The sequence below is a fragment of the Elaeis guineensis genome, chromosome 1, assembly GCF_000442705.2.
Source record: "Elaeis guineensis isolate ETL-2024a chromosome 1, EG11, whole genome shotgun sequence".
In the NCBI taxonomy this organism is placed as follows: domain Eukaryota; kingdom Viridiplantae; phylum Streptophyta; class Magnoliopsida; order Arecales; family Arecaceae; genus Elaeis; species Elaeis guineensis.
In genome coordinates, this window is record NC_025993.2 from 1,959,040 (window position 1) to 1,973,820 (window position 14,781).

The 14,781-nt window shown below is 36.4% G+C and overlaps 2 protein-coding genes across 2 annotated transcripts in view; both read right to left on the reverse strand.

Moving 5' to 3' along the window:
• The window catches only part of LOC105035196 (probable hydroxyacylglutathione hydrolase 2, chloroplastic), a 27,179-nt gene extending 26,786 nt beyond the window's left edge, over positions 1-393 (reverse strand). Inside the window, exon 1 of the mRNA XM_073252469.1 lies at positions 299-393. Coding sequence (XP_073108570.1) covers positions 299-346 — 48 coding nt within the window. The 5' untranslated portion in view covers positions 347-393. The remainder of the gene's footprint in view (positions 1-298) is intronic.
• Positions 394-5,757: 5,364 nt separating this feature from the next.
• LOC105035928 (calreticulin-3) lies at positions 5,758-14,458 on the reverse strand. Its single transcript, XM_073252567.1, is given in 15 exon segments — positions 5,758-6,068; positions 6,197-6,223; positions 7,135-7,236; positions 7,534-7,590; positions 7,679-7,774; positions 7,900-7,967; positions 10,798-10,855; positions 10,963-11,049; positions 11,223-11,270; positions 11,350-11,406; positions 11,523-11,781; positions 12,673-12,865; positions 13,119-13,226; positions 14,262-14,279; positions 14,282-14,458. Coding segments are annotated over 15 exon segments (1,287 nt in total). The 5' UTR covers positions 14,379-14,458; the 3' UTR covers positions 5,758-6,056.
• Positions 14,459-14,781: the final 323 nt, after the last annotated feature.

The following is a 14,781-nucleotide window of genomic DNA, read 5'->3' on the forward strand; positions in this document are numbered from 1 at the left end:
GATTCAAGACGAATCACGTACGATGCAAAACCTAATACACTTCGAATCTCAAAAGAATAAAAGACGTGCGAATCATACAACTCTCAATTAATAACATACAGATACATTATTGAAATATTACAAGAGAATGACAATCCATGCTGCACAAAGAATCGTCCAAAAAAAAAAAACACTACATATTATTGTTAACAGATCCGACAAAAAGAATCAGAGATCAAACAAAGATCCAGAAAAAAGAAAGGAAAAAAAAGAAAAGAGAGGGTGAGATTGGAGTTGAGAGAGATAAAGAGATTCGAACCCTGGAGCAGGGAAGAGAGAACACGAGGGAGGAGGCCTTGGAGAGCATAACGATGACTCCCAGAGGGAGAGAGAAACAAATGGTAAGCTCGTCTCCACTCCGAATGGAGCTGGCCAACCTCACATTTATTAAGTGCACGTGTTTTGTCGATTTTACCCTTAGTCTTTTGCGGTTGGAGGGCCTGGGGCCTGAGACGGGCGATACTGTATCGCGAGTGGGAGCGGTCGAGAGATCCTGGGTATTTGGGTAAAAAATTTGAGCATCGAGGTTGTCTATAAATACTCTCACCGTACAGGCAAAGGTGGTAGGTGCGATGTAGGTGAGAGATGATGGATGGGTGTTAGCATAATAGCCAATGAAAAGGAAAGAAGGTTTGTGAAGGTTTTAGACTTTTATCCCATCCGATGGAGAAATTCTTTGACGCAGATAATTTCATCTGCAGCGCATCAATTTATGTGATTAATTTATATAATTATTATTTTTAATATATATTTAATTTTTATAATTTTATTTTTTTATTTAAAAATTTTATACGATGAAAATATTTTTATTTTTTAAAAAAATTATAATATTTTATAATATATTATAATTTTTATATGCAGAATATCATAATATGGTCAAAAAAATTATAACATCTTGTATATATTATGACATCATACGTTAAATTATAATTTACTGCAAGCAGAAGATCATAATATAATCCAAAATATCATAATATGGTTTAAGATATCATAATATGAAAGGAGCATCTTTGTTTAACCACTTTTCAATGCGCATTTAATATCTGCAGTTTTACTTTTTTATTTGAAAATTTTGAATAGCAAAAATATTTTTATTTTTTGATATCATAATATGGAAGGGGCATCTTTGTCCAACCACTTTTCAATGCGTATTTAATATCTGCAGTTTTACTTTTTCATTTGAAAATTTTGAATAGCAAAATATTTCTATTTTTTAAGAAAATTATAACATTCTGTACATATTATGACATCTTGCATTATATTATGACATCCCATGGACAAAAATTAAGACTTTCTAAATGCAGGATGTCATAATATGGACATAAGATGTCATAATTTTTTTAAAGAATAGGAATATTTTCATCATTCAAAATTTTAAACCAAAAAATAAAACTACAGATATTAAATGCATATTGGAAAGTGGTGACTGCGTGGATCAATCAGACAAGACGGTGTGCTCCATGTCGGATTTTTTACATCGCCCGCAGTACACAAAGAATTTCCCTTATCCGATGATCAAGTCTATATGGAAAAATAATGTGACACAGAGACCCTAATCTATGCAACAAATAATTAAAAAATAAATAATTTAAATAATATAAAATAATATATTCTTGATTATATAATGTATAGATCGGAAATCTCAAATTCATATCAATTGTATTGTAAAGCAATTTATAGATAATAAATCGCATCCAATGATTTGGACCATTTATGTATGATTTAATCTAAATTTAATCAAATCTAACTAGAGATCCATCAAGAAAATTCAAATCTACATCCCTTCTCTCTCTCTCTCTCTCTCTGCACGCGCGTGTGTGGGGCAGACACGGTGATAACATCAATTGAACTTGGGCTTAAATCCGATGAGATCAAAACTGGATAATGGAGGTCCTACATCGATGATTCAAACTGTTGAATGCGATTTAATACCTCAAAACTACTTGTACATTAAAAATCATATGATTTGAAAATTTCTAACTTATGCATCAAATAACTAAAAATACATCTAATTCAATTTTATTTAGACTGTCTGATTTTTGACTACTTGATGCAGAGATCAGGGATCTTCAAATTATATAATTTTTATATATAAGTAACTTTAAGACAGTAAATCATATTCAACGACTTTGATCATTGATGTAGGATCCCTATTATAAAGTTTTGACTTGATTGAATATGAGTCAAAATTCGATCGACTTGATTCTAGTGTGACTATACACACACACACAAGATTATAACTCCGTGTGATGCACGAGATGCAATTTTTTCCTTGCCCTCCTCCGCCTCCTCTCTCTCTGTCCCCTCCCGCTAGTAGCCTCCCCACCACCCTCTGCCTCCTCGTTGACTACCATGAGACCCACCTCTGTACCCCTACCCTCAATCTTCTCGGTCCTTTGTCACTCACACTACTATAACTCGCACAAAAATCTATATGCTCAAGAAAAAACCTCAATTGAAACTTGAGAAATCCATCCGATCTCCATGCTCTCCTTTCTTCATCACCCTCCTCTGCTTCCTCCTCTCTCCTCCATGTCGACGGACTCCAGCCACCCTCTGCCTCCTTGCCACCTTCCACCATAAGGCCCCTCTCTGTGCCTCTGCCCTCAACCCCCTTGGCTCTCTCCTACTCACATCACCATAACTCGCACAAAAACCTGTATGCTTAAAAAACCCCAATAGAAACTTAAGAAACCCTTTCGATTTTTGTGCTCTCCTTCCTTGCTCACCTTCCTTTACCTCCTCCTCCTCTGCTAACGGTCTCCCCGCTGCCCTCCATCTCCTCACTGCCTTCACCAACCACCGCAAGTCCCCCTTTTGAGCTCCTGCCCTCAACCTCCTTGGCCCTCTACTGCTCACACTGCCACAACTTGCATAAAAACCTATATGCTCAAGAAAAAGCCCCCTAACCATAACCTAAGAAATCTCTCCCATCTCCATGCTCTCCTCCGACACATATCTCCGTATGTTTTTGTTATTTTTTCGATGTTTTCTCCATAAAAAAAGATACATGACAGATGGTGCCTTGAAAGAAAATAAATACGTGACAGGCAAAGACTAATGCCTTTATTTTAATATACATATATATAAAAGAGCACGCACACAACAACACCCCCTATCTTATATTATATATATATATATATATATATATATATATATATATATATATATATATATATATATATATAAGAGCACGCACACAATAACACCCCCTACCTCCCCCCCTCCTCTGGGCCCAACCAATTGTAGCCAAATCCATCTTAAATCTATATAATATAAGTAAAATGATCAACATATATTAGAGGCAAAATTTTGTATTGACATGTCAGATTATGAAGTAATCTCTCAACACATCACATGTCAAAGAGGCTAAAAAAGATATTGGCATAGGAGGGGGGATCTAGAAAGGTAGAGGAGCAGGCCACGAAAAGGGGGATAGAGGGAGAGAGGAGGAGATGATGGTAGCAGCGACAGCGACGATGGCGGGGAGAGAGGAGGACATGGCACTGCAGTAGTCGGAGGGGGCATCGAAGAGGGCAAGGCTCTCCATCTCCTCTCAAAGCAATGATCTAAACCTGGGATGGGTCTCGAGACCCATCATCTTATTCTAAATGATATTAAACAATAATTTGTTTGAAAAAAATTAAGGTTTTAGAGATGGATGGAAGAGAAGGGCACTGAAAATCTAACACTTTGTTTGGTGCAAAAGATTGATGGATGTTTCATCCATCCTTTTTGTTTGAAGCATATAAAGTTTACTCCTTCAAAAACTATCATGGATCAAAGCTAGTTTAATTTTTTTCTTAATCTTATTTTTTTAATAAACTTACTAACTTGCTATTTCTCAACTTTTTTTCTCCCAACACGCCACGTGTCAAAAGGGCTGAATATGATGTCGGCATAGGAGGGGGGGTCGAGAAAGGAGGAGAAGGCCGTGGAGAGGGGGATAGGGGGAGAGAGGAGGGGATTGCTACTGTTAGTGGCGACGATCCCGATGATGATGGGGAGAGAGGAGGATATGGTGCTGCGGTAGTCAAAGGGGGCGTCGGAGAGGGCAAAGCTCTCCATCTCCTCCCAAGGAGGTGATCCGAAGCTGGGATGGGTCTCGAGGCCCATCATCTTATTTTAAACGATATTAAATAATAATTTTTTTGAAAAAAATTAAGACTTTAGAGAGAGATGGAGGAGAAAGGCACCGGAGATCTAACCCTCTATTTGGTGCAAAGGATGTGTACAGGAAAGGATGGATGGATTTTTAATCCATCTTTTTTATTTGAAACATATAAAATTTACTACTTCAAAAGCTAGTATGGATCAAAGCCAATTTAATTCTTTTCTTAATCTCATTTTTTTAATAGATTTACTAACTTGCTATTTCTCTTTTTTTTTTTAAGAGTTTTAATTTCTTTCTTCTGTTACTTCTAAATTTTACGTTGTGAATTCATGCATTAGAATTGTCAAAATAAAATTTAAAAAAATAGAGCTTCTCTCTTTATATCAAATAATTTATATTCTATTTCTGATGCTTAGAGAATGTGTTCTACAAATCTATCTAATAGCATTTTTGACTTTTAAATTTACTAACATTCATAGCATAAAAAAAATATTATTATTATTAATATCAATTAGACACTTGAGATCTAACCATCTATTTGGTACAAAAGATGAATAGACGAAGTGAAGGAACGATGAATGGAGAAAAAGATGGATGGATTTTTCATCCATCCTTTTTGTTTGAAACATATTATATTTACTACTCAAAAGCTATCATGGATCAAAACTAGTTTAATTCTTTTCTTAATCTTATTTTTTTAATAGACTTACTAATTTGTTATTTCTCAATTTTTTTTTTAAGAGTTTTATTTTTTTTCTTTTGCTACTTCTAAGCTTTACGCTGCGAATTCATGCTTTAGAATTGTCAGGATAAAATTCAAAAAAAATAATTTTTTTATATCAAATAATTTATATTTTATTTTTGATATTTACAAATTATATTCTACAAATTTATTTTATAGTATTTTTAATTTTTAAATTTATTAATATTCATAATATAAAAAATATTATCATTATTAATATCAATTAAACCGTCGCAATGCGCGGGTTAAATACCGGTATGCATAATTATAATACAAGCACGACGATATAACAACATTTTATAAGCAGACAACAATGGTAGGATTAATAATTGAAAATATTGTAAGGAAAAAGATGTAGGAATGCGTGAAAACATGCAGTCAAGGTACATCTCGATGTTACGTCAAGTTGACCTCATGCTGGGTTAGATCTACATGTTCATGTCAGGAAAGAACATCCTTGATCAAAATGCTTGTGGACAGCCCTTTATCGTGCATGTCACTTTCAGTAACCTTCCTCCCTGATGTTTGCTAGGCTCAGAGAGGTCAAAATTAAACTCTCAGTCCAAAATTTTTTAAGTTTCTTTTCCCCAGATAACATTGGACGCAAGTTACATATAACATTGAACATTTTTTTATTTTTTTGAGAAAAGTATGCAAGTCAATCTGGCTGTAGTTTGAAACGACTACAGAAATCCCTAGACGAAACCTTGGTTAGTGGACGTCTGATAAAATAAAATCCCGTATATACTGCTGACGAAACAAAAAGAAGCACGAAGGTTGGAGTGTCATGATTTCATTAAGCAACCAAGTACCTGGTTCCCCAAGATTCAAGCTTTATTTTGAACAATATTTTTCCACCGTGTGGACAATACAACATTTTTCCTTGGCCATTGTTGGGCAAAGTACAGAGACTGATACAACACAGCACAGCCAGAGGTCCAAATTACACCCGGTCTTTACCAATGGATGGTAACCTGCAGGACAAGAGATTCTAAGTTCTTCATAAATTGTTGCACACTAACAAAACTTATACTCAACTTTCATTCAGGGACCCCTCATCATCATATATAGTCCGCGACGGTCAAACCCCAATACTAACAATACAAAAAGATATATGGATGTCTCTTTCCATTGTCTCCCTGATGGAACTGTGCATGGCTTTCACAATTCATCCTGTTATCGTGTTAGGATACAGGGATTAGTATGATAAATAAATTGCTAATGTTCATACCAAAAAGACAAATTGCTAATGCAGCTAAAACAAGATGAGAATAATTCTGATCCAGCCTTCGAAAACTTACATGATAATCATCCAGATAATCGCGGCGCTGCACATAAAGATTTCAAATTAGAAAACCATTTAGCTTTAGCGGTGAAAGTACTACAATCTACATTGAAATACAATTAGAGGCTTTATTGAACCATCGCCTCTAATTAGCAGCGGTAACAGCTGGAAGATCATTAGCCTTGAGGATTCTTTCAGAGTTTTGATGTTATAAGAATTTCATGAGGACTTAAATGTTTAAAACTTTTGGATCGTACAGTAGGCGAAGTAAAGAATCGAAATGAACAAAATATCTGGCCTTTATTTACTAATGATCTCTACCAGAAAGATAGTTGAGTCATGAGTTTCTATGGACCCAAAAGAGATGAGGGTGATGTTTAACACAACTTGGAATTTCATGTGATGCGTCCAGATTTTCGCTGTGAAGTCCTAGAGGTTTGTGAAGTTTATCAGATCTTAAACTCTACCCTGCAACTCGCATTCAACTTTGGACAATGAAGGTCGCTTAGACAAATGGCTTTTGATAATGGTATGACCCAAGATCCAGTACATCAAATTCGAACAGTTTGGAATTTTACAAAAGATGCACTGCAATTCAACGAGCCACCCAAGCCTCGTGTTTGCCAACAAATTAAGTTTTAACTGATAAGACAAGAATGATTCAGGATATTTTAGACAGGACAAAAGTAGCTGGAAGAATCAGGAACATGCCAGAATATATTCATTGTACTTTTGTTAATCTGACTACCGAAAGTTGATGATGTTTAAGAAACACAACAATGTTGGCTGATGGCAATGGGTTTCCTCTCAAAAATTAAGCTACCAAAAGATGAGCTGAGTGTTGATATTTTTCTTTGGAGTTGGGATGTGGCTCTGGAAAAGAACATAATTAAAAATTGAACACTATGGCACACGTAAAGCTTGGTTGATGAGAAAAAGAGATTTGAGATTTACCTTTCTATATCTATCCTTGTACCGCTCCCTGCCCCGGTAACGCCGATCATATCCTCTCTCTCTTCTCCGCCGTTCACCTTCCTCCCTTGCTCGCTGAGCTTCCTGCAGAAAGAGCCAGAATAGATAATGTCTTAGAAATGCCAAGCGTTTGTTAAGAAAAATGCTTTCGGTGATGGTTTCATGCAAATGACTAGTTGGTTGGACCCACTAATGCTGGCCAGGCAACTATATACTCAGTCATCCCTTGCACTAATTCTCAACAGAGGCACCAATACCCTGGGCCATGTGACAGAAAACTTTTATATGAACTAAACCAGCACCCCATAGCATTACTCGCTTATGAAAGGCAGATATACAAGAAAAAATTTCGAATAAAGTAGGCTGCTCTTTAATAAATACCTCCTCTTCTCTAGCTTTCCTTACTTTCTCTGCTTCCTCAAATGCTTCTTTCTCAGCCTGAAATTTTCAGCAAAAGATTATAGCATTTATTAAAAGTTGAAATCTAAGGACAATTTACAGCAACAGTGGAAAGGTGTGAGCCCACCTCTCTATTTTTCGCCCAAGTTTCTTCCACTACCATTTTTGCATACTCCGGGTCATCACATATCAAAATGTTGTCAAAAACTGAACCAGCCTTTACCTGTACTTACATCATCATGTTAAAGTTTGTATCATTTAAATCAATGTCCAGTTAAAAACATTTGTGGCAAATTATCCGTTAATCTTTAGTGAAAAGAATTAGGCAAGAACGCTACAGTGATTTACCTGCCACACTTCAATCCCTACATATTTTATAGGCTTCAGAACATAGAGATCTGGATCATCTTCAAATTCTGACGCGGGGGGGGGGGGGGGGGGGGGGGTGAGATTTAAGCTGAATTAGTGAGCTTACGTAGATAACTATAACTTAGAAATAATTCCTAAAAGAAATAGTATGACCGGCACATGTTCATATGCTTTTTGAAGATTGCTTGTTCAAGTAGGAAAGAATATAAGAGAAACAACAAAACAAATAAATATAGACAGCCACCAACTGACATTTATATAGGTACCAAAAGATTTTAGATAAGCCCTGTAAAGGTTGACATGACATGAAAAGGTGCTCAACAACTCATCTAAACAAGTGCAGTAGAATCTTTCAAGGTGAAGAAACAAATGTTAATTTAGTTGGTCCCTTTTTTATAAACTGCATAAAAGAATTGACAACTGAAGGTCAAGGCAAATCGTGCAGAAATTTTAGTGTGAGTAATCTTTATATCTGTTCTTGTTTTTTCCAAAAGGAAAAAATAAATAGTACTGGATATCTGACACATTCAGCTGGAAGATTACATTATTATATTGGAATGTCAGATTTAAAAGTTGTGACATTTGAAATAAACCATAGAGTGTTTGGTTTACTAAAACCAAACCAAATTTGGCATCAAAATAATTTCTGAATATTTTCACAACAAATACCCACCCAAACTTGTGACATTTGAAATAAATCGCAGTGTTTGCAAAACCAAACCAAGTTTGGCTTACCAAAACCAAACCAAGTTTGGCTTACCAAAACCAAACCAAGTTTGGCATCAAAATAATTTCTGAATATTTTCACAATAAATACCCACCCCAATGAATTGGGACGACAAGTTTCAGTGCCTCAGCACTTTGCAACATGGAGGAATGCCAGAGGTTTCTGAATAAGAACTCATCAGCAATGCATGTAAAAGAGGTCTGGTTTAAACTATATATATATATATATATATATATATATATATATATATAGAGAGAGAGAGAGAGAGAGAGAGAGAGAGAGGGAGAGAGAAGGGGGGATCACATTAAAGGTTGTTTACTAATTGCAGTTGAGACTTAAAAGTGGAAGCACAGACAATTTATTTTTTCCAAAAGTCTGTCAACAGAGAAGGCTTTTATCGGACAAATCAACTCAAGCTCTATTCATGTGAATGATCAGGATTCTAAGAAGATATTTTGCTTACACAAGGCCTCATAACATTTAAGCGATCTGCCAGGAGATCACAGTCTGTAATCTGCATTCAACTCTTTACCTATCAAATCCATGGAGAAAGAAACTTCCTTTTCTCATTAGTACTGCTACAGCAAGACCTTGTAACATCTAGGTCAACATTCGGTTGGCCGACTTCTCCCAAAATTATTAAAAAAAATAAAATATGGTGAAGTCGGCGACGCAGATAAAATGTGAAAAGAAAAAAAAACGAAACAGGGGCGAACCCCTATTTCGAACTAGAGAAGGGCGAAGGCCCTCCTCCGACCTTAGCCGTCCTCATCCCCCATCGACGCTGGCTCGATGGCCGTCAGGGAGGTCGCGGCAGCATCGCCATCCGTCTGAAGGCCTTCGAGGGCCTCCAGTGATCTGGTAAGCATCCCCCCTCTCTCTTCTTTCCTCTTACCCTTACTGAGCTTGGCAGAGCTTGGATGACCTCCGGAGGCCCTCTTCTTCCTCTCCCTCTCCTTCTATCCCCCCCCCTCTCTTTCTCTTTTTCTTCTCCCTCTCCTCTTCTTTGCCCCATCGGTTCAGCCCAGCACAAACCGGTATGGACCCATACTGAACCACATTGCTGGCCGGCTAGCATGGATTCCGGTTCTCGTTCCGCGGTCCTTGATCTAGGTCAGTTCAAAAATAAAGTCTTTTGCCTGCATTCAGCTTCTCAAGCTCTTAAAATTTATTATACCATGAATATCAAAATCTGTGGAGATGTATGGCCTCTTTGAATGTATTATCCATGTCTAACCTCCCCACAGAAGATAACATTGTTGAGCAGCAAGATACATGGGAGGAGAGTTTGCAGGGATTGGTTATGGTCGCAGACACCCCTACTCCTCAAAATTAGAATAAGGAATTCAAATGAAAAAGGTGATTTACTATATCCCTAGAAATATAGGGAACGTGTGGTCCACAATCTCCTTCCTCTCCTGATCCCTTCAAATTTCCCTCCCATATACTGACTGTTCATTGACTTCATACCATGCAGCTAGGCTACACATGGATAATATGTTCATGCATCCAACCAAGACCTTAAACTTAGATTTCTTACACTAATACCGCTGATGCTATGACAGCTGCTACTACCATTGTAAGGCAAGCACACATGCGCATGGGTGCATATAAAAAAATGGTAACTGAAAATGAAAATTGAAACTAAACCATAACCAATAGAGGCTATCCTAGTTCTCTGCTGATATGCTTAAGCACAGAAAGAATACAAATAGAATAGAAACTCTGAGTTCTTCTAAAGTTCATTATTTGCCTCAAAATGAAGAAAAGTAATAATGATATTTTTAAGTGGTTCAACTAAACTATATGATTTTCAGTATTAGTTCTTTGATTCTGAGGTATTTTTGCCAAGCAGTAGCACCAATTAAAATCCTTTTTGTTGCAAAGTAAAATCTTGCATTTGAACACTTTCACTTGAATACCATTTCAAGTAACTCGGAATGTCAGACTGACATATGGTTGATATCAAGCAACTAAGCTTTTAGGAACATATGAATGTAGTTAATGTGGAATCAAGATATACACAGATAAGCTCCAAAGCTCCACAACATATTTGAACATCACATATGCCAAGGGATTTCTTGTTAGAACTATTTCCTTCCTTTTTTACCATAATTAAGAGAATGAATCTGATTTAATTCTCAGCTTACCTGGGTTGTCAATCCATGGGACCTTCCATTTCCCCTTGTAGTTTGGATTCTTGATCTTCTGTAGTTTCATAATATATGTCATAGATAAGAAACATATATCACTACAGTCAATTGTGATTTGTGAGATTTCAGTCACTAAAACTAGACATAGTGGAGCAAACAAACCTTGCGTTTCCATGGGCCTTTGTATGCTGGATTTGGTATCTTTGGTGGTCTCCATATGCCATCTTCATCATCATCCCATGTATCAGGCTGATTGGCAAGTAACAAAATTATTCAACCTCACTAACCAGAAAATGTATTTTCCTTTGGAAATTCTTTTTTTTAAAAAAAAAAGCCTACCGAAGGCACATATGATCACTCTGCAGGCCAAGCCAAATGCTTGTGAGAATTTCATCTTACATTATCAAAGATAACGAGCATACCTTTCTAGCTTTTGGATCGGGAATTTCTTTTGGAATTGAATCATATCCCTACAAGGTATAGATAAAAAGTAAGAACAAGAATAAGCACGTCCAGGAGGGAAAACATTTCTTTGAGTCTGCTGGAAACCTCTGGCGCAACATCATCAGGATCATCAATGTACTCCTTATCATCCCAGTCTTTAGGCTGCAACATTAGTTTTTTTTGTAAAAAGAAAAAATAAGTGTTCATCACGATGCCATAGATTGTAGACCTTACTTATCAGTAATATGGTAGCACGAGATGATAGAGCAAGCACCAACCTTTTTAGCATTGACATCTTTAATTTTTCGAGGTGGAAGAATATCCCAATCAGTATACATGCTTCCAGAATCTCTCTCTCGGTTATCGACAAGAATACTGTATGAGGCATCAGGCCTAAGAATAAATGTGTATACATGTGTTAACTTGTCTGTCTCACATTGTAAATCTTTCTTTATAGGGTAATTCTGTCCCTGGTAGGAAAGGATAAGATGGAGCTTCTTTGTCTGCGAGCCACAAATGTCAGGCCCGAACATGAAACTGCATAAAAGAAATGCAAATAATCAAGATGTTGAATATTGCAAAACTGCAAAGCAGCAAATAATTAAACAAAGTGCACAAGAAAATGACAGTCCAGTCAGATTGGAAGAAAATTTTAATCTTAAGTAGAAAATCTGGTCCGCAGAGTTTTAACTCTATCCAGTTCAAGTTGAAAGTTGTATATCATTGGCTCCCACCCTAGCATCAGCAGCCTACAAGATGGCACTGATTTCCTAGCCAATCAATACATTGCAAGAGAAAGCTTGCCATCAGAAAACTAGAAGACCAGCTAGAAGAAAGAAACACCACCTTATAGTTTTTGCACTTTAACTTTATGCAATCAAGGAGCCACCCTTAAATTTCCCCGAACTCGAAATAAGGATAGGCAAAGGAAAGTAGGCAAGCTTTAGTATAATAGACTGCATTTGTTTTAGAATAAAGCAAAAATTATAACCCAAATGGCCAACACTGAAACATAATTCTCATCATATTGCTGCAGAAAAGGATTCCACCAAATATGGTAGACAGATAGTGCACCAAGAAAGCTCACCAGCTCCAAAATTCACTTAGTTCTGTTTTCACGTGACTCCAATACATTCTTTCTCCATATACTTAGTTTTAATGAACCTAAATAATGTGAACTCCCAAATGAGACAACAATAGTCCTACAGGGCAAGCATCCTTTAATGCATCAAAAATTTCAGTTGGCAACGGTACAAAATCTAATCACAGGGTTTATGGTCATTCAATGATAGCACAAAAGTCTGCGGAGGACTGAAATTATGATCCAAAGAAAATATAAGTAAATAGTAGCTAAAGATATTTCAAAATGTTGGAAAATCAAAAGGAGTAAAACATATATCACACATTTGAAGAAATTATGCAGCTAACCTGTATGGAGTATCACCGCCAAATTTCTTCTGATTTACATAACCAGAGAAAAGCTTAATGTAGCCACCACCACATTCAATGTCCTGCTCAAATTTTATAGAATATTGGACCACCAATGTTCTGTTCTTATTACTGAACTCTGGGATCTTTGCGGATATCGCAAAGTGTCTGGCATCCATGGATGTCTGTATACCTGAATTGACCAACAGCAGAAAATGCATATGCTCAGAGCAAAAATGAAATTACTGAGGAAAAACTAGCAAGTGCATTCAAAATCAGCTTCTGCTCATCATTACAACACTTATTTGATACCTTCTCTGGTGTATAGAACTCAAAAGTGCTTGTTAAGATCCTCACCATAATAGAAGCAACGAGTTGAGAGTTAAAGTTCAAGATACACAAAAAAGACAAAAAAAAAAAAGAAAAAGAAAAAAAGAAAAACATGCCTTTGTCATCTGGATCTCCAGCCCATTGTCCCGCCGTGTGTTTAAAGGAACCAGCTTTTCCTTCACTCTTCTTCCAGTCTGATTTTACCCAACGTCTCCCCCAACCATCTTTTCAGTAACCACATACAAAGACAACAAGGCTATGTTAGCCAATCAAATTAGATGTATATACATGATATAAGTCATTATGAAGTGATGTCAAAAATAGGAAAGAAGATAAAAGAAACACTGTGCAATCATCAAACACGTATGCAATCACTAATCAGCTACAACTTTATATATGGAACAACCTGATACAATTATAGTGCAGTTTGTGACCTTTTTCAGTGCATCTCATCTAAATTCTTGTAGCCCAAATCTTGCACCAAATAACTGATCAGTTCAGAGTCATCAGCTCCTAAACTTAGTTTCCACTCGAATATGCTTACAAGCGAATAAGGATTAGCGTTAAAACTAGGATTTCCTAGTCAAGAACTGGTTGTCAACCTGACAATAACCATCCTCTTTTTCTCAACCTAATGTTGGTTTTGGATTGTGCAAAATCATTCATGCATTGATAGTGCATAATTTACTGCGAGTGTTTGCTGCAGAATGGATTAAACCGATCTATCGTAACCTATTTTACAAACAACAACAGAAGGAAGGAAGAAAAAAGAAAAAAAAACCTAAAATAACTTTTTTTACCACTTTAGACTCATCTGATCCCCCCTTGTAAATGAACTGACTAACACGGTACCTAATGACAAAACAATTTTGGAAACAACTCCAGCTGGAAATAAAAGCCATTACTTAACCAGGAAAGTTTGAAACATTAAATGCCTCATTTGGAACTAAGCTAAGCATCACTCTAGAAGTAAACATCAGAAACCTAAAGATCGGGCCAAATTAGAAACCAGCAGTTGCTTAACGATTCTTTAAAAAAAGAAAAAAGGAAAATTTAGACGTAGTCCCTCATCATGAAGATTAAAGAAAGAATAGTTAGAAAAACTCCATGGTAATACTTTTTCTTGAACTGAATGTTTTATATCATGGAAAGATCAATTGCTGCGAAGAAAAACAGCGATAAATGCATCAAGAAACCAGCTTAATATCATGCAAAAATAGGTATAAATTGGGAAAAAAATGTGAGGAGTTGGTAGATACCATCGAAGCGCTCTTCAAGATGATCTCAGCAGTAGAGAACTGGAGGAGTGCAGGAGAGAGGAGGAGGAGGAAGTGGAAGTAGAAGCGGAGTGGAAGAGCTAGGGTTCGTTCCGCCATCTCCGGCAGTCGCCGAGAAAGAAGCGGAGCCCGAGTGGACCTTTTATAGAGATTCCTTCTTGGTAAACGCCCTTGTGAGAGAGGCTAAATTGCAGCAGTACCCCTCTCAGTTTCACGCTCGGGGAATGGCAAGATTTGAGCTGAGAGGAAGACGCTGGCAATTATAATGATCAGGTTAGCGTACATTTTTAATCGCCGTCAAAAGACAATATTTCGTGATAAACTAATCATTTATTTTATTTAGTATGTTAATGATATATGCGTGACTAATATCCTAAACATTAAATTTATGATTAAAATTACATTTGATCAACGTAGATAATTTTAAAAAATAATTTAAATTATCTATAAGATAGATTGCTATCATTAAATTATCAATAATATTGATTACTATATTTAGTAC